The sequence below is a fragment of the Sphaerodactylus townsendi genome, linkage group LG03 (genome assembly GCF_021028975.2).
Source record: "Sphaerodactylus townsendi isolate TG3544 linkage group LG03, MPM_Stown_v2.3, whole genome shotgun sequence".
Classification (NCBI taxonomy): Eukaryota; Metazoa; Chordata; class Lepidosauria; order Squamata; family Sphaerodactylidae; genus Sphaerodactylus; species Sphaerodactylus townsendi.
This window is the reverse complement of record NC_059427.1, coordinates 108,090,499-108,110,121: the sequence shown is the minus strand read 5'-3', so window position 1 is coordinate 108,110,121 and position 19,623 is coordinate 108,090,499. Positions and strand designations below refer to the sequence as shown.

Below are 19,623 nucleotides of genomic sequence, written 5' to 3'. Positions count from 1 at the left end.
CTGTGAGAGCGACTAGAAACTGTAGCTCTGCGGTTTCCATTGCAAGGCAGCCTTGTCTAATGCTTCTTTGCGGGGGTTCCGCGCAAGTCTGCACGCATCCAGGGTCACAGCTAGACCGCACTAAGGCTAACTATAGGTCAAATAGAAGCTATGGAAGCGTAGCACAGATATAACTTACTGCCGTGAGGTAACTATGTAAGCCAAATGGTGATTTAAAGTTGTACGTTCTTTATTTTGATACGGGAGCATTAGACAAGTGATCTTTCACCGCCCACAGCAAATACTTTGATGTAACCATTAAACAGGCTGGGAAGGAACAGTACATTTAACATATGGCTATCCCATGACCCAGGCAAGCCAATTCCTTAAACAATAATCTCCAATGACTCCTCAAACAGAAGGGTATGTCTTTCCAGCTAAATTGAAGAGGGTATGTCTATATTAAACAAATGTATAAACATGGTGATTAGTTTTTGTAAGACCAGGAGATATGTTGAAGACAGTCTACTGATTCATCTAAGCTACTTGTCTGTTCTTACTGGCTGTTATTCTCAAATCTCATACAAAGGCTTTCAGAATAGTTTGTTACACAGTCCTCTACCTGGAGATCAAAGGGTTGAAGGTCAACATTTTGCATTGAAGAAGGGACTTTTTTACCCCCTTTAGCTGAAACAGTTTCCCTTACAAAGATAAGACTCCCATTTCCTAGCATCAAAGGTGCACTAAAAATTTGTTTTTACTAATAATGTTTAAGGTCAAACTGAGGACACACTGCCAAGAAAAATGAAAACTAGATTCACAAGAAATTGTTTTTAGTTGACAAAAAATTATACATAAAATGAGAAAAATCTCATCTGAGCAAGGTGCAAGCAGCTGCTTCAACACTAGGTACACTGCAGTTCCACCATTGGAAACATTACGGCACATTTACAAATATACAAATCCAGGATTAACGAACAGGAGGCAATACTAGAAGCACTTGTACAAAAAAAGACAGATTCCATTTCAAGCGGCAGTCATGTCAAGTAGCTTAAACTTCACTAGATGAATGAAGAGTTCACAGCCTTCTTTCTATATTCCTGGGCATGTAATTTTGAAGGACAAAGCCAGGATATCACCTACTTACTATCTGTGCACATTTCTTGCCCATGCATTTAAAAACTAATTACTGCTGTAAATATAACCCTCTAGAGGTGTGTTCCCCCTTAGGTAGGAGGAACTTGAGAATGAGGCCCAAGAGGGATCACTTATAAAATTATTAAAATGCAAAGAGCTAACTGATTGCTTTCAGAGACCTGCTCAAGTTCCACACTTATTAAAAAGACAAATCGAGGAATGCATTTGCAAGTTTACTATCATTTCTTTGAACCAGCTACTCCAGAGGAATACAGCAGTGACCCCCAATAAGGCAGCTTTAGGATTATGAGAAAGCTCTCAGTTGGGGGCCATCTCTGAGCTAAACTTTCACATCCCAAAGTCCATACAACACACCCCAGCATATTGTCTGACAAAGCTCTAGGAGCTCCAACCACTGGAGTATGTGAAACAGAAGAGGATGGAAGGAAAAAGGGGAGGTGATGTCAGTGAAGTTTAAGTTACTGAGCAACCCTCTCAAAGTACGTTCAGAACTTCACCTCACTGTACCCTGTGCATCACACCCGAGGGGTGTGCCCACCCTCAGCACACACTCTTTAGTATCACCCACACATCACAGCAATGCAGGATATTAGGCACAGTTCAACCCAGTTGCCTGCCTATCAATCCTGAAGTTTGTGAAGTTCCTCTGGTCTCTGCTCTGAAGAATGCTGGGGTTGTGGCCCCGCTCACTGCTTGTCTCCGCAGCATACTTCCTGCTGGCACCTTCTTGCACAAGCACCATCAATGTTGATTTTGTAGAACATTCCAGATGACTGTTTCTCCTCCAACGCATCTCCCTTCCCAGAAGTTGCTTTTGCTAGGTGAAGCAGTTTGCTAGGTGAAGCACTTCTTCCCCTCCTGCCTTTCCATCTAGCTGCCTTTGGGAAAAAACAGGCTTGCTTCTACATCACATGCTCTCCACTTACCATTAAAAAGCTATGGCTTCACTAAGACGAATGTATTCAGCAAATCCTGGATTCTATTTCCAGGGGCTAAGCTGATTTTGATCTAATGAGAATTCCTTAAGACGACAACCCTGTTAGGCATGCAGCAAAAGCTATGAGCTTCCACTGGCCATGCATGGAGGGCTCTGCTTTATTATTTTCTCTGTGCTTTCTTACATTTACTGCCCCTTTTGTAAACCAAAGTGACAAATGTGGCACAGAACTCCCTTAAGACAGAAAGTGTAACTAACACTTATGCCACTCTGGCCACAAGAGTGCAGGACACAACAGATCATGTGCCATACAAAACTCGTCAAGTGCACATTGGTTTCTGCACTGCAGGCCTTTGGCCACAGTTTCCCTGCCGGGTGGAATTCAACTTCCCTCCTTGCTCATTCCTGCCTCCTACAGCTGAAGTAATGCAATAGCAGTGTCACAAAGTTAACAGCTGAGCAACAGGGTAACAGATTCATTGCACTGTGGCATCTTCTTAAAAAATAAAGACATGCTTCTCCAACAGTATTTCTTATAACAAGTACTGCTCCCTAGGTGACTGTCAGAGGCTGCCTCTGCTCCGAGCATCACATCCAGCACACAGTGCCACTGCAGCTATGGCAAAAAGGGCTTGTGGGTTTCCATAAGATTCCTAGATGAAAATGCTTTACACTTAGTCATTACGGGCTACTCACAGGTTTGCTAGTCTACTTCTTGGTCACCATGCAGTCTTAAAAAGGTGAATAGCTGATCTCTTGAACACTGGTGACTGGAAATATACAGTAGTATAATCCCCTTGGATTGAGTTTTAACTCTTCCCTCTTCATCAACTAGGTTTTAAACCATTAGAGCTTTTAATCCCATTTTAGCATCTTAAACCCTATCATTTATTATTATTAGCTAGTCCTTTATGATGGCCCCTAGTTAGATCCCCTTCTCAAGTGTTGCAGTTTAAGATTGCTCCCCTTTCTCAGCCCTGGGCTGAGCCCCACCCACCCCAGTCCACAAACAACAGTCTCCAAACAAGGAGACCTTTCCTTCTGCCAGTCAGAAACTCTGGTTTTTGTTTAAATTGGTCACGGAGGCCCACCCTCCCCCCCCAACTTTGTAAATTTCAGGAGATGAGGAGCTAAGTCATATGTCCCACAATGCTCTTCCCGTCCTCCCTAACCCCCCATTAACAGGGATCTGCAACACTGGGTTGTGGATGTTCCCAGTATCCCTCCCAGCGCACACAGGAACCTAAAAGAAGAAAAAAACAAAGATCAGTATTAGTAGGTAGCAGCGCAATCACAGATCCCGCAACAAACGTTTCCCTCTCACAAGATCTTCTGATTTAAGTGAAATGCGTTAGGGTCTGCTTTATGTCAGGATGGATCCTATTCCTCTTGCCATTTTTGCAGCTAGAGAACAATGGTGCCTAATGTCACAACACGATAGCAGTTTGTCCCATTTTCACATGCTAAATTAAACATTTTGGGCCAAATCCAGACTTAAAAGTTGGAATGAAATGTTTTATGAAAGTCTTGGACTGAAGAGAGATTTTTACAATGGACCAACTGAGAGTATTTTGTTCTGTCATTTTCTCAACTGAGATATGACTCAATTTCTGTTGAATGGCAATATTTACAGTCGCAACATCAATTGATATCGATGGACCAGCATCATCAAGTATCTCAGAGTCCCCTTTGCTCAAGGAAACTCAAATGAAATCAATGCAGAAAACAAAACCTGCAATATTTGTACATAAATATTTGATGTTGATTAATATGATATGCAGAATCTCAAAAATCAATGACATAAGAAGCTAGATTGCTCTAGGTTGCCAAAGCAATGTGATATTGATCTAAAAGTTTATACTTGCTTGCTCTTTGTTTGAATCATAAGTTGCAACTTATTTAGCAAAAAAATATGTTTAGGATACACTAGACGCTGAGGAAGTCTTTAGTAAAGGAAGGAGTAAAGCGTCTGACTATGTAACTCACAAGATGTGTCTATTAAACATATGCTTTGGGTATATCAAGTCATTTGATTTTTCTGGGAGGAAGTTCTTATACCAATTTTATCTTCGAACGTTCGATGATTTGAGGGTGCTTACAGACTTTTAACTTATCTGCTACCTCTTGGAGGATAGTTATTAATGAAAATGGATCCTCCATGCCCTTACTACAACTAAAAGACTCATAGAGTACCACAATGGAGAGACAAATGTTCACGACCTGTAAATAATGAACTTAGAACTTTATCTTTGAACACATGTGTTTGAACACATGGCTCATAGACAACAATTATGTGTGGACTTTTCAAGCATTGGGAAACCTTTAATATTTATTTTATTTATTGGATTTATATCCCATCCCCGTGAGGCTCACAGAAAGTTATACACAGATCTACCCTTTCCCCCTGTAATTTACTTGTTGGATTTTGATTTTTTTCCTCTTTTTTGGCGCCGGGGGGGGGGGGGGGGTAAAAAAGTCTTCCAATTTATTTCATGGGCAGTGGAATGATCCCTACACAGGAAGCTCTCCCACTTGATTTACGCACCCTCAACAGTCTCTGCTCAAATGTCACGGAGGTGGTGTAATCGACTTGTCAGACATCTTCTGTAATCACCGCCCCATAATTTAATCCCTTCACCTCCAATGGCTCTAATTCATTAATACTTTTTTTCCCTTCCTCACTTCCCTCCTCTCACTCTGACCATCCACATTCTCCAGCTGCAGTGCTGGTTTTGTCCCACACGCCCAGGGGCTCACCGAGTGCGGTTTTGCTGCTTCATCTAGACCCCATAGAACGCAGCTAGCCTCTCCTTCAGAAGCGGAGGAAACTGCTCTGAGAACTGCTGCCAGTTGTCCTCCCCAACTTGATCTTTGAACCCATGAAGAATCTGAGAAGAAATAAGGAAGCCACATGATGCCTGCATTCCACACAAAGTAGGCTGTTTACATATTCAAAATGAACCTGGCATCCCTGGCTCTAGGCACTACACAAGGAACAGGTCTTTTGATCATTGCATTGTAACATCCATAGGTGCTAACGGGATGCAGATGCAGTAGTTGCATGTACATGTTGAATGCTAAAATGGATTAACACATTTCTGCTAGCATGAATTAATAACCCATTGCTGTGAAACATCTTGAATTAAAAACTAAATAAATGGATGCAGGACTCCTTTCAAGAGACTAGACCACTTCATAGTTCAAACTCAAAACTTCAGTTTAAGACTGAGGTCTGTAGAACATGAAAAATACCTGTTCTCTGAGCACCAGTGACTCAGAGAGAAAGATACGGAGGATGTGAGGCAGTTCACAGGTGCAGTGTCTCTCTCCAGGCCTAAACATTTCGAGGCAGCCCTGAGTGGGTCTACACATTCTATCTCATTGACACAAGAATGTACTGGAGCTTGCTAGCTGGATATGATGTTACTGTAAAACACCAGATACTAATTGGCAGTCCTACCCTGATTGGTTACCTAATCTCGCTCTTTGACTTGCTCAGAAGAAGCAGCACAGACTGTCCTCTCTGAGACCAGGGAAAAAGACACTGAGAAAAAGGTGAGTTCTGTTTTTTGTGGGGGTTAACCTTGAAGCTCAATCCTTATCTAGCATGTTTTTGAGGGCTTGTGTGTTTGGTTTTTGAGGGTTTGGGGAAGCTTTTGTCGGTGTGGGAGGTTCCTTTGTTGTTGGCTGTGCATTTGCCTCAGGCTGTTGAGGAGTGGGGATTCTGTTTAATCATCCAACCAATTTGAATCAACTGCCACTCACTCTTTGACTTGCTCAGAATTTTAAGTACTAGGCCTTTGGCCCTTTACTTGGATTACCACTTGCCTTGCGACACTTTGACTGCGGTTGGCCACATCAGCCAGACACCTCGATTTTGGACTGTGCCTTGCTGTATAATCATTGCTCACAAGCATCTAAGTTAGCTATCTAGCCTTGTCATTTTTTTCTCACTGTTTTTTGCTTTTAGTTGCATATTCCTACACATCCTTTGAATAAGTTACTTTAACTACATTTTGGAGTGATCTTGAATTCAGGTTTCTTCAGTCTGAATCTAGTACTTCAGCCCAAGTTGGCTACAGCTACCAAAGTAATTTGTTTTTGGGAACTCACATTGTGACTGTGCAACCTTAGAGCATTGTTTCTTTGTTCAGGAAGGGCTAAAGGCTTGGCCCCTTGATCTCTGGCTGTCTGGGTAGTCCAATGGGCTGGTAGCAGTGATATCCTGAGGTGTATGGATTCCTTGTTCAGGAAGAGCTAAGGGCTTGGTCCCTTAATCTCTGGCTGACTGGGTAGTCCAAGGGGGCTGATAGCAGTGGTATCCTGAAGTGTATGGATTCACACAGACTTTTGTTTTCTTTGTCCCTTGCTCAAACCCATCACTCTCATGGAGTGGGTCCACATGGTAACACTGTGGAGGTGGGAGGTTTGTGACACTCCTATTGAGCGATGCTTGGAGCTTCTAGAAACATGCCTTTCGGACTAATAAACTGTATCATACCAGCGTCACGTTTCCAAGCTTATTTGTGCAGTTATTGGAGCTCAAACTTTTAAGCTGAAAGCCAAGGGTAACAAAAACCATTAACTCAAATCTGCAGGCAAGGCCAGTTACACAATTGGTCTAAAAGCTGTATTCCCCATGTCCAAATTAGGGGCTATATTCATTACAGCCAAGGAATTCAACAATAAGTATTTCTACCTAGCAATCTGAATAAAGGAAAAATAAAATTTGCCCAAGAAAAATGCTTGACCAAACAAATTATGTATAAGTAAAAGCCTATCTTTCAGCCTACTTCTGAAAAAGCCTCCACTGCAGCAACATACCTTATAAAACATGTCCCTCAGGTCATCCTTTGGGCTTACCCAGGAAGCAACAGCATCACAGAAGAAAATAAAATCCTACAGAAGGATGAGAGAGCTTCAGAAAAAGCCAAACTGCTAGGTTTAACATCACCAAAATTAAGGGATTTGCCATCATTCTAAACCTGTGGAAGGCCTATGAATTGCATCTAGGAATCTGATCTCTGTCAGTGGCAACTCAAAGACTAACAATTATTTTAATATGAATGTTCATGAAGTGTGCTCACTTTGGATACATGAAAAGAAATATTACTGGGAATTCTTATTGGCAACATTACAAGGGCACAGAGGAGGAGATGAGGCAGAGAGGCTTGGTGTGAATCATGTCATGAATCTTTCAGTGTAAATTCTCAATGTAAAGGGGACAGGGAGGTATTGAGGTAGAAAAGTTAGGTGTGAATTCCTTCAACAGAAGTAGCAGTTATACGAAACTGATGACAAGAGAGGCATGAGGTTCAAACAGATAAGAAAAGTGATGAAATAAGATAAATAGGGTTCATTTATACTCAGGAAGAAGTACACAAGTGTAGGTGAAAATTACTTGATATTACAATGTTACAGCCTGATAAAACATGTCAAGAGCACCAATTAAATTTTCTTAAAAAGACCGTCTTGTAGAGCTATTGCAAGTTGTATTGAATTAGGAAATCCAAGTCCATTTAAGCAAAGAGAGCAGCCGTGGCATAGTGGTCAAGAGCAGGTGAACTCTAATCTGGAGGAATCAGGTTTGATTCCCCACTCTGCTGCTTGAGCTGTGGAGGCTTATCTGGGGAATTCAGATTAGCCTGTGCACTCCAACCTTGGGCTAGTCACAGTTCTTCTGAGCTCTCTCAGCCCCACTTACCTCACAGGGTGTTTGTTGTGTTGGAGGGGGGAGGGAGATTGTCAGCCCCTCTGAGTCTCCTTACAGGAGAAAAAGGGGGATATAAATCCAACGCTGCTTCTTCAAAGATGACACGCAGCATTTAAATTCTTGATGAGCTTTAAGTCAGCCCTTTCATGATGTATATTCCATTTGAATTGGGGGGTATAAATAAAAGCATGTAAAACAGTGACTTTCAGGTATTTTTAGGAATTGGCCGCCAGATAAACAACACCCATAAGAGTTACCTGAACAACTCCACCAGGGTTTACTCCAATCATCATACAGATGCCACGGAAGGCTGAGTCCTTCTCTTCATTATCACGTATGTTCCTCAGAGATGTACACCTGTGAGCCAAAGCAAACACTTTTATAGCAATACTGTGATGGGGGTGAGGTGGAGAAAAAAAAAAGAATGCTGACCCCTTAACTTGTTCCTTCAAACCCATGCAACAATATAAACATGGAACAGAAGAGCTTGCTTAGTGTTTTAACAGACACATTGCAACACATTTGATGAAGAACAAAGGGATGAAATTGGTATTACCTCATTTCTCTAGTATGCACTTTTATACTGAATTTTTACTTGCTAGCATTCCTTTGAGGATATCATTCCTATACTTCAAGGCCTTTAATCAAAATACATATGCTTCAAAGCCCTTTATACTTTGGGCTTGATCTTAAGTGTCGCCAGCCAAGTGAAATCTGCACAGCAGAACTTCACCTTCCCTCCTGCTGCTGCAGTCCTTCATATTCTGCACCTCAGAGACAAGGAATTCCCTGGAACTGTGTGGACCCAAAACAGAGGTTGGCCATGGGAAGCAGGGAAATCTGCAGAAGTGCCCATTCAGCCTATTTAACTGCTGTTATATCAGTGGAACAGCACTTCAGAATCCAGCTTTTTGTTTTCAAAACATCATTAATTCAGTATGGGAATAATGTAGCTACCTGAAGTGTTGCCAGAATGGGAGTGGGGTGAGATAAGAAAGAAGGATGCATTGGAAGAGTTCTGTTCCTTGCCACTACATTACAGGGACTAACTAGTGACCCGTACACAAGCCACAATACACACAGTCATCATAACAGTAGCGAATGTGTTCTGAATTGCATTCTGCCATAGACAGTACCTTGCAATCTCTCCCTTTTACAGAGAAATGTGATACCTCTCTAATAAAGTAATAAATATAAGGGACAGCGTATGGATACTTGTATCCATTAGGCAAAACAATTAAATTGCCTCAAGATCCATATCTAGCTAACTTTGAAGCAATGAGTGCTGGCAGCTAAAAGGGTGGCACCAGTGTGCCATCCAAAAGTGAGGGCCAAGACTGTGGCTTCTATCTCAGTATAACACTAACCAGGGTCTGATAAACTGCTGCAGCATCGGTGCCACCTCCTGAGGGCAGACGTAACCCAAGCGTCCAATCGTGATGGCTAGAAAGGGGAAAGAAACATGCCTGTCACAACTGCATGGAGAGCAGCCTTGTCAACTCTGTAGCATCAAGAGACATGTAGGAAGGAGGGATGATGTGGCCAGATGGCCACTGCGACTAGCCCACATTGTACCAAATGCATAGTGTGGTAGTAACAAGGGTTAGAACAAGCAGTACACAACCCAGTGCAGCACATACCTCCGTAACCATGTTTAGCTACAGTGAGCACAGAAGACCAGGCAAGGCTTCTAGAAAGCAAGCTAGTTCTTTGACGCATCACAACAGAAACAATAAGGCTGAACTTGCTCACATTTACTTCAGGGTCAATGGAGGATTAGCCCCAGAATCCCAAGACAGGAGTTTCTGCATAATGGATCATGTGTTCCAGTAAAAATTAGGCCAGATCACATTTCCAAGCAAGATGCATACAAGAAGATGCCCAAACGGCCTTTATAATGACAACTGCTCAGGAAAATTATAATACCTAAAGATAATGCAATTAGGCAAAAAAGAGGATGCCTCTCACCTGTGTTCTCCAGAAGTGTTTTGGGGGTATTCGGGCGGTTGATGATCTCCACAAGATTATTCAGGACCATCTGGACATATGGTTGCATTTCAGCTCCTGGTGTGAAGATATTAGTCAGTTGAGCCATGTACTTCTCTAGTAGTCCGAGTCCTGAACCTTGCCTCTACACCCCATCAATACCCTGCTCTTTACTCCGCATCTTTAATCCAAAAGAGGAAACAAATGGAGTTGACTTCCTGGTTCACAGACTAATGGAAAGTCCAAGAGAAACTTGTGTCAATCTTGGAAGTAAAGTATGAAACAACAGGTTACACACACAGGAGAAAAGAGGAGGCCACCGTCAGAGGTTGTGAGGGGGAGAAATCATACTGAAATCTTGGCAGACAACTATAGCATGTTGCTACAGACAAATTATGGACATAAAAGGATCTAGTTTCAACAGAAAAAGCTTAGCTGTGCCTTGCAGAACCTTAACAGAAGTAGTCAAACAGGGATTAATAATCTGAACAGACCAACCACTGCCTATTCTAACACGACTAAGACATGCAAGAAGAGGGTACACAAATGCCAAGTGAAAATAGCACAAGGATTACACTTATGTTACTGCAGGTTCTTGATGCACTTACCCATCTGCATGCAGATTTCTCCAATAGCCCAAGTGGCATTATTGCACACAGAAATGAATTCTGGGTTCAAGTTGGTCCCTAAGATGGGCATGAATTCAGCTAAGGAAGGGAGAGAAAGAGGGAGAGAAAATACTAGTCAGTTCCAGCTGGGCAGCCAAGGCAAGGAAAAATGCAGCAAGACATTATTAAATCAGTCCCCAAACAAGACTGAGGTCTACTTAACTGGGCTCTGCGTAAAGGCACAAAAGCAGGAGGCCCTTTCAGCTACAGCATGGGATCTCCCTCGCAATCTTAGTCAAAACAGCGTGTTTTAGGGTATGGCACTCTGCTAAAAGGGACTGCCACTCAATCTAAGTTCAGTGTTTCTCAAAAGCCAAAGCAAAGTAAAATGAAGAAAGAATCTGTTATTTGGAAACAGTTGCAGTGCTCAAGACTTTCCTGGCTCTCTTTCTAAAATACTACCAGTCTTCTACAGTATCTTTAGACTTTTGCCTCATTTTCACTGAAATGACTGCAGCTCCTTTTAGCCAACCTGTTATGCAAAGCCACACTGGCAGGGTGGCATCATAAAATCCCACGAAGCCAGACACATTTGTAACAGCTGTTGTTGATACTGGTAGCTCTGGCCCTTTCCACCATGCAGAGGGTCCCAGAAAGGGTTTGATCCCACAGCAAATTCCTGTTAGCCTTACTGCTTAGCCTTGCTGCTGCAGACATGACTTGCTCCTCTTGCTGCTATGTGGGGTTCCTGGTCTTCCAGGAGCAGCCTTTTAAGAAGCATTTCCTTTCTAATAATGGAAATAGCTTCTATTAGTAGAGATTTATCGCAGGATTCAAACCAATATGAACACAGGGAGGGAACCACTATATCACATCCAGAATCAAGGAACAGTCTTCAGTACCTACCAATACATGGCTTGACGTGCATGAAACAGGCTTTGGTAAGATCCCCCAGGAGTGCAAAAGAGCTCTGCCGAACCTCTGGCATAGTGTCCTGCAAGGAAGGTTAGAAGGACCAGTTCTATCTGGATTCTTTACTGAACCATGTCTCAAAGTTTGGCACTAAAGCTAGTTGCCAGTGGAAGAAGTAAACGTGGATGACTCAAAAACCTCCCTTGGGGAGGGTTTTAAGAAAACGGGTTTATCGGACGCCTTCTACTATGGTATTAACAGCTGTTTTTAATGAAATTTAGTACATTTTAACAAATACCCACACGGATGGAGCCTCTGTGGGTTGCTGCTGTTTAATTGTACAGTTTGCTCCCGAACCTGATTTTGTATTAGTTTTGTTGTACACCACCCGGAGCCCCTCGGGGATAAGGCGGTATAAAAATATAAATGAATGAATGAATGAATGAAAAAGCCACATAGAAAAATCGATTTGCTCTTCTTAAGGAGCTGCAGAGACTTCATACTAAAGATGACCTTTTTGGTTAATATCTTTATGAAGGTGCTTTGTACAGATGCTGTGGAATCTGGCTATTATTGGGCACAGACCTTCTTCCAGATAATAAGAAAAGAAATCACCATTGCAGGGTGTCTCAGCTATGTGATGTAATGGGTTGAGTGTAGTGTTACAATCTCCAAGTTCAAATCCCACCTCTGCAACAGAAGTTGGGATACCTTGGGCCAGGCTCACACAAATACACCTTAACCTACCTCACAGGGTTATAGTGAGGGGACAGAATAATGTAAACTGCTGTGAATCCCCACTGGGGAGAGAGGCAGGACATACGTCAAATAAAACCATAAAATCGTCTAAGGGATGGAATGTTCCAAAGATTAACACCCCACCAATCACCAGACAGGAGTCACTTCCACAGCTTCATCCCCATTCCACCATCCCCCGTTCCAAATGGCAAGCCAGCAAAAAGCAAGGTAGGGAGAGAAGTGGGCCCCCACCTCCCTTCCCAAGACCTGCAGGGGGAGAAGCAGCCCCACTCACTGCTGCCCCCTCCAAAACACTTGTCTGGTGCCTGATGTATTTTTTAGAATGGCCTTTACTGCTAGTGAATAATATTTCCAAAATATGTAATGGGTTTGGAACCATCAGACACTCTTCTCAAGCACAAAAGATACACAGCTACCAGTCTTTGGCTTCACAATATTTTCTAAACTCTGAAATTTCTTGCTTCTTTTGCAATATGAATTCCCAAGTCCACTTTACCCTCTTGTGCTTTCTCACTAAATAGTCCCAAATTAAATTCAGAATTCTCTTTTCTTTTTCACAGATTGCCAAAGTGAACATAGGAAATACCAAATAAATGAACTCTTCTAAGCCCGCACTGGTATGCGTACCGCTCACCGACTCCTTGGAACATCAATGTCATCCTACATCAACTGTTTCTCTCACAATTCTGTGATTTCCTTCTGCCCCTTAGTATATTTTTAGGCTTTGGCTTTTTGAAATATGCATTCTGCTTCAATATGCAAACCAATCATTGTACATTTTAGTTCTTACTTTCCTGGTTTTATCACAACCATCTCATTAGCAATTTTACCAACACCAACCCAGCACCATAGGATCATTACCATTTTTAAAGAACATTTATACAAAAACTTAAGCTTCTCATAGACTGTTTAAAAAGAGTTCTGGAACCTAATCTGGCCCTAAATGTACACTCTGCATTGGAACGTTATCCCACCTGCATGCACTGGAACAGCAGAGTCATAATATTGCTCCGTGCTACGAGCTGCTCCACGTGACATCCCAGGCCTTCAGCCAAGCCACTCAGCAAGTCCAGAGCTACAATCATGAAGTCTTTATCAGGAGCCTCATATTGGTCTGGGTGTTGACTATACATCTGTAAAACGGAGGATGGAAAGCCATTTACTTCAAACAAATCACGCAGTTCCCAATACTATATAAAGATCCACCATGACATTGGATAGAATTGTTGTGCTTCTAAAGCAGCGGATGAATCCACTGGGTCTGAGATAGTAATGTAACCCTTTGTTTTAATTTATTCTAGGTTGTGACTTGCTCCCACAATTAATCCCCAGCGCAAAATCCCCACCACAACTAGCCTGTCAATACCATGGCTTGAGCAAGGGTTTTCTGCACCAGAGTCACGCAACGCTGGTAGACAGGTTCACAGTATGGTAGAAAGCCACTCTGGAGAGCAGTTGCTACAGATGACAAACACTGCAAAAAGAAAACAGATTGACTCATAAGGTATGCATGGAAGACTACCTGGTTCACATTTCATTCCATATGATCGCTGAATTAACTTAATGAGGAACCACTGAGCTCAATTCTGAAAGAAAACTGCTGTTATGCACATTTCCTTTCAATGGCTAATGGTTTACCAATGGCCAGACAGCAAGTTGTACAGGTAAGAATAAGACAACCTACATTTTTCCAAAATGCACAAATGATTTTCACTTCATTCTCAATTACACAGATGGCATGATTCGTTTTCTAATGGATCTGCCTTAGATTCAAACACAGCCTTATCACTACTGACTTAGCGCTTTTCAACTGAAAGGGCCCAGTCAAGCCAATAACAGCTGACAACTCACTTCCAAGAGAGGGAAAAGATCCTTGTCTTCATCCTTCAACTCATTCCACTTCTGGATTAATGGGGGCATCAGTTTCTGGATGTACTCCTGGGGAAGGGAACACCATGGTTACAACTTAATTGAAGTCAACCATCTCCAGAATTACAAACTAAATCCAGAAAACTTCAGAACCACAATCATTCAACACATCGCTTCAGGATTCGAATGTCTTGAATTATGTCATCACAGTTTCTAGGCTTACAGCTAACTAAAGGCCACAACAATACTCTGATTTCATTTACTCTGAGTTGACAGCAAGAAGCAATTCTAAAATTTCACATACATAGGTAATATTTACTGGAGATCTGTGAATGCTTCCAACCCCCCTTACTCATAAAAACTTGAGCCTGATTGATAACCAAAATCTATATTAGAAGAAGTTGGGGGACCTGTGACCTGTCTTTATTTAGCCTGACCCTAAAAGAGGTGTTTTTAAATAATACTATTTAAAAATCTCAGAGGATGAGAAACTGGACAACGTAAACAAACTTGACAAGTAAAACTGCAAAGGTGTGACATACTACTATTTGAGAGCTTCAACACATTTTGGTACTTCCCTTCTTTAGAAATTCCACTCGTAGAGCCTTAGCTTCAAAGAAACTGACTTGTTGGAGACATCTGGTCCATCTACTGATTACACCTTTAAGTGGCGCAGCACCAGGCAAATCAGCAAACTGTGGTACCAAAGGAAGAATGCACATACCGGTTGGTTAAGGTGGTGCCCAACAGAATCAGCCAAAGTACCAATTGCATCATACAGGATCAGCAGGTTCTTGTGCTGGTACTTCCCAAAGGCAAAAACCAAAGTATCCAGGATGAAGCTGAGATACGGGACCAGCTCAGTGCATGCCTCCTCCTCAAGGGTGGCAAACGCACTGAAATTAAAGTTACAAGAAAACAGGAGTTGGTCAGTGATAAGGTTAGAGAAGCCCTAGAAACAGCTGGGAAGGAAAATGAAAACTCACAGCAACCTCGCCAATTTTTATATTTCTAAAAACTTTGGTTAGCAGTCTCAACATAAGAGATTTATCTAAAGCCTTCAAGGTCCTACATTTGATCTCACGTATCAGGGCATTTTTCGGGAGCAGACAGTATGAATACATGACAGTATGAATACATGATTGCAGAGATCAAACTTCATTCATCATGACATCCAGAGAAAACCCTGTGCGACTAATAAAGCTAACCTGTAGCTCTGTGCCACTAACAATGTATTTCACATACATCAATTAAAGTGATGCCTGTGAACAAGTTACCTGCAAGCAGCCTCTTGCACTCTCTTGTTGCTATCAAGAATCCGCTTTAGCAGCTCCGTCATTAGAGGCTTGAGATACATGTCTGGGGGTTGGCTCACAACCCAGTGGGCATATCGGCTCAGGGTCCAGCAGGCAATGGAACGCACTAGGGCCTTCTTGTCAGAGAGACACTGAATTAAGTGAGGAATCAGCTCTGGGAGGTAGGGAACCATGCCCTGCATACAGCCTAGAAAAGCAAAACAGTTCTTTAGAAATCCAAGGTTACCAATTCTCTACTAATGTAAGGTAACTGCCAAAGACCAACCCCTTGCTGAATCAAATAACTGTAGCCTTACCTTCAGCAATGGCTCCTAGAACAAGGATCCCTGACTCCTTGATGACCCACTCAGGGTGGAAGAGCAGCCCCTTGAGCAGCAGGAGCAGGTGTGGGAGAAGCTCATCTCTGAAGACATTGGCTAAGACATCAAGGGCTGCAGCAGAGCATTTTCCTGAAGGAAAGAAGTGGACTGTGTAGTAGGAAGATATCTACTATGGGTTCAGACAACAGACACAGTTGCTCCTTGAAGGTAGAATCTTTGAACCTTGATATTTACTACTTTAGGACCTCCACTCATGCCACAAACATGGCTGATTATACACAAAGTGTTTGCTGTGTGGTGGAGGCAAATGCAAAGTTTCTTGTATTTCCTCTAGCCCCGCTTTCACTTTCCACTCTCTCAGTGGCAAGCAAATCCTCTTATAGCATGATTTTAATTTTGCTTCACTGCCAGGCACAGCTTTGCCCCGGACCTCTTCCCTCCGCCCGCAGTTAGCCTGCCTAGTCTTACTCTCCCTTCCCTCATGTTGCTTTGCACTTTTCCCCCTCACTCTCTTCCCTGTTGCCGACTATTTCCCACTTCCTGTCCTGTTGTATCACTTCTGTTGCCCATTGTCTCCTTGCTCTCCATACCTTCAGATCTTAAGATTTTGGAAAAATAAATAAATAACCATATCAACAGAGCTATACTAACACTAAAAAAAAGTAAAAATAATTAGTCGATCAGCCCAAACACCTAATTTGCCCTGCATCTGATCAACAATCTGGGATGTTTCCAGCTTCATAGTTCTAAACACAAGCAATCAGTGATTTCAGACAAAACTGGGAAAAGCCTGTTGGTCTTGATGCTTGGGTTTACAGTGCATCGGGAGACAGACTATCATGAACCTGGGGAGCTTAGCAAATGGCAGTTCATGTTGTCCTTGAGCAGTTTTGCAGTCTGCAAACCACCATTACTCCCCCCTCACTTCCCACCATAAAAGACAATCAGTGTTTGGGCAAAGTCTACAGATGCCAGCCATATTCAAGACTTTTCTTTAATAGTTCAACTTTTTATGTCGATCTATTGATCCATCGATAGATTGATATATTGATCTATCAATAAGATTAAAGATAAAACTTAAATATATTAAAAATTAAAGCACACATACACGACAGAGAACATGCAAAACATCCCCCCCCACAGACACACACAAGCAAAAAGTCAGCTTTCAGGTAATGCCTGCCCTCTTGCGAACAGGGCAGTGGGTAATGATGCCGAACATGCTTTGAAACAAAGACTCCCCAGCCAATTATCTTTGAAGTCACAGGAACCTCGCCATGTGTAACCAGCCATTAACAACCTTTGGGTTCCATCCCACCCCACACCCCCGACTCGAGTTAGATTTTAAATAGTGCACAAGAGCCCCAGCTGTTAAAAAGCAGGTACCATGGAGAAATAACATTTTCCCATGGTATGTAAAGCAGCTGCCTGAAGAAAACATGGAGCAGTTTCATATATGGAGGCTGCCATTCACTGGCCAGAGAACAGCTATGGAACACTTCCAATTTGCCTCAATCTTCTGCAACATATTACATACCTTCCTGGCCTAATTGACTGGCTCTTAGTACCATTAAAATTAGTACCCCACCAATCCCAAGAACTAACTACGCACTCAGATTCCAGTCAGACAGTGTATCGTCATCATCATCCTCATCCTCTCCATCTTCATCATCCTGCAGCCGCTCTTCTTCATGCTGCAGAGTAACCGTGCGTGACTTGTGGAAACGAGGCTTAATATCCTGTTCGCTATCAGGGATGGCCTCATCTTCTTCTACATCCCCCTGCAAGGAAGGGGAAGGGGAATGTGTAAACCCATTAGACAGGGAGCCTCACCTGCCAAAAAACGACACCTTGGAAACCAGAACACTACTCCATTTGACCCTCCAGCACAGGTGCTGATCTGTGCCCCTAAACCAGGTGTCTTCAAACTATGGCCCTCCAGATGTTCATGGACTACAATTCCCATCAGCCCTGCCACTTGGCCATGCTGTCAGGGGCTGATGTGAATTGTAGTCCATGAACATCTGGAGGGGCATAGTTTGAAGACCCCTGCCCTAAACCTATACAGCAATCTCAAGAGAAGGCCGACAAATGCAAGAACCAAGCAAGACATGTGCTGCCCTTCCCACAATTTCACTCTGACAGCCTTCCTACCAACCAAGCACAAACCCATTTGATACATCTAAGACTTTTCAAAATGCCACTGAATAACATTTTTAACCAATTACCATAGCTGTCATATAATGTCCAGTAGAATGGAAATCTCTGAAGTAATAAATGAGAGTCCCAGCTGTCCCATCTTCTGTTCCCTAAACATGAGCACTGCAAAAGTCTTCCTGTATCCCTCAGACCATGCCTCTATGGATCAGACAGTATGAATACAACAAGACATCATTGTTGTCAGGTTGAAGGTCTGCATCACTTCCACAAAGGCATGAACAATAATTATTTGGCTTGTTCACACATGTCTATTCAATCCTTCTCCCAGTCAGATCAGAGCAGCAGAATGTTGAGCTAAATGAAATAAGCACTGACATATTCAGATCTAGATCAGCAGCTGTCAAAGGAAAATGTGCTAGTCAGCAATTTCTCTGACAAGCTGATTGGATAGTGACTCTATATAACTGTCTCAAAGTGAGTGTGGCGTGGCGTTGTTGAAGTTTAGTTTGAGTGGGAGTGTATGATTGCTGGCAGCTGGAGAGCGGAGAGCAAAGTGAAACTGAACTGCACTGTAAATATTTCTTCTGCACTAAGATAAAGCCTTTCTTTGGAAAAGAGTGACACAGTTCCGACCTCCTCATTTTATCCTGCAAAGCCAACTAGGCTGAGACAAAGGACAGTCCGAGCTTGGCCAGCAAGTGTCATAGTGGAGTTGGGATTTGGAGCAGTCTCTGTGAGACTCACCGGACACTTATAAATATTCCTGTATTTCCCTTTCAGGAACTATACAGAATTTCCAACAAGCAACAGATCCTTAACGATAAACTGTGCGGCAACAGAAGCCACAGGGAGGAACACCAGCTTTCCATGCCCATCAAGCGTTATCCAACTGAAAAAGTTGGCATTAGAACTCAACTGATCTGGCCCATATACCTGAGAAATTTTCTTGTGAAGCAATACAGCTGTATATGAGTGCAATTTATCATGCTGTCTGCAGCGAAGAAGCTCCCCTCCTAGCCCATGGTACTACAGACTCACTGGCAAGTAAGCCACTGAACTCTCACAAGTTCCACCTCTGACCTCAGTAGAGAAGGACCATCCAAAAAACACCAATTGTGCATAGATGGCTAAATGAACTGGAAGGCCTGGGATACGAGCAGTATGCTCACTTTTTATACAAATATGGCTTAATATAATTGTACTGCTGTGGTCAAAAGTAGACAGGCTGAATCTCAAAAGTAAGAGAGGTACAAATGGAAAGTACAATGCCCTAGCAGCACCAATGGAAGACAACTGCTTGACTTCCTCAGAGTGAACCACACTACCACGTATTGTGTCAGCAACAATAATGACATAAGGAAAAATTTAAGGTAAAGATCTTACAAGTACAACCTAATACAGAAATGTAGGAGTGTGGAAGTATGATTCAAGGGAGAAGAGGAAACGAGTCACTCCACTTTTCCCAAGCTGTTTGGATGGCCAAAATACCTTCAGCAATATGATATCAATTTCAGAATATTTCATTCCATTCACCAAAATTGGAATCAACCTGTCAAGAGAAGGAAGAGGAAAAAAGATTCAGTAAATGGGGATCGAAGACAGAACGACACCGATCATAGCTGATGGCGAAACCAGCTATGATCAAACAGGACCAAAAACATGGGGGTGGCATTTTAATGACTGACACTCAAATTCAAAGCAGCAAGCAAATATCTACACAATTAGGGCCTTCACAGCCTGGCAAATCCAACAGCAAGCTATAAATTATATTCAATCACACCAGGTTACTGCCAGAATTAACAGCCAAACATATGGCTGCTTCTTTAGACTGAAAAGCAGGCAAATACAGGCACACAAAAAGGGTGCACAGCAACTGTGTAGCAGACTTGGGAACAGAACCTGCTCC

General features: G+C 42.5%; 1 protein-coding gene and 1 non-coding gene across 4 annotated transcripts in view; both read right to left on the bottom strand.

Annotated features, from left to right (window-relative positions):
• Nucleotides 1–207: 207 nt before the first annotated feature.
• Nucleotides 208–19,623, bottom strand: part of TNPO2 (transportin 2) — a 33,515-nt gene continuing 14,099 nt past the window's right edge. For all 3 annotated transcript variants that reach the window (XM_048490017.1, XM_048490016.1, XM_048490018.1), the window contains exons 10-25: nt 19,206–19,266; nt 17,170–17,338; nt 15,534–15,686; nt 15,199–15,424; nt 14,646–14,817; nt 13,904–13,990; nt 13,419–13,526; nt 13,027–13,185; nt 11,288–11,375; nt 10,382–10,480; nt 9,756–9,851; nt 9,155–9,230; nt 8,045–8,144; nt 6,899–6,973; nt 4,832–4,962; nt 208–3,317 (exon numbers count right to left, since the gene is read on the bottom strand). In XM_048490017.1, the coding sequence (XP_048345974.1) occupies nt 4,855–4,962; nt 6,899–6,973; nt 8,045–8,144; nt 9,155–9,230; nt 9,756–9,851; nt 10,382–10,480; nt 11,288–11,375; nt 13,027–13,185; nt 13,419–13,526; nt 13,904–13,990; nt 14,646–14,817; nt 15,199–15,424; nt 15,534–15,686; nt 17,170–17,338; nt 19,206–19,266 (1,777 nt within the window). In that variant the 3' untranslated portion in view covers nt 208–3,317; nt 4,832–4,854. The remainder of the gene's footprint in view (nt 3,318–4,831; nt 4,963–6,898; nt 6,974–8,044; nt 8,145–9,154; nt 9,231–9,755; nt 9,852–10,381; nt 10,481–11,287; nt 11,376–13,026; nt 13,186–13,418; nt 13,527–13,903; nt 13,991–14,645; nt 14,818–15,198; nt 15,425–15,533; nt 15,687–17,169; nt 17,339–19,205; nt 19,267–19,623) is intronic.
• LOC125430363 lies at nt 17,918–17,985 on the bottom strand. The gene has a single exon (XR_007244149.1). It is a non-coding gene; the product is annotated as a small nucleolar RNA SNORD41 (small nucleolar RNA).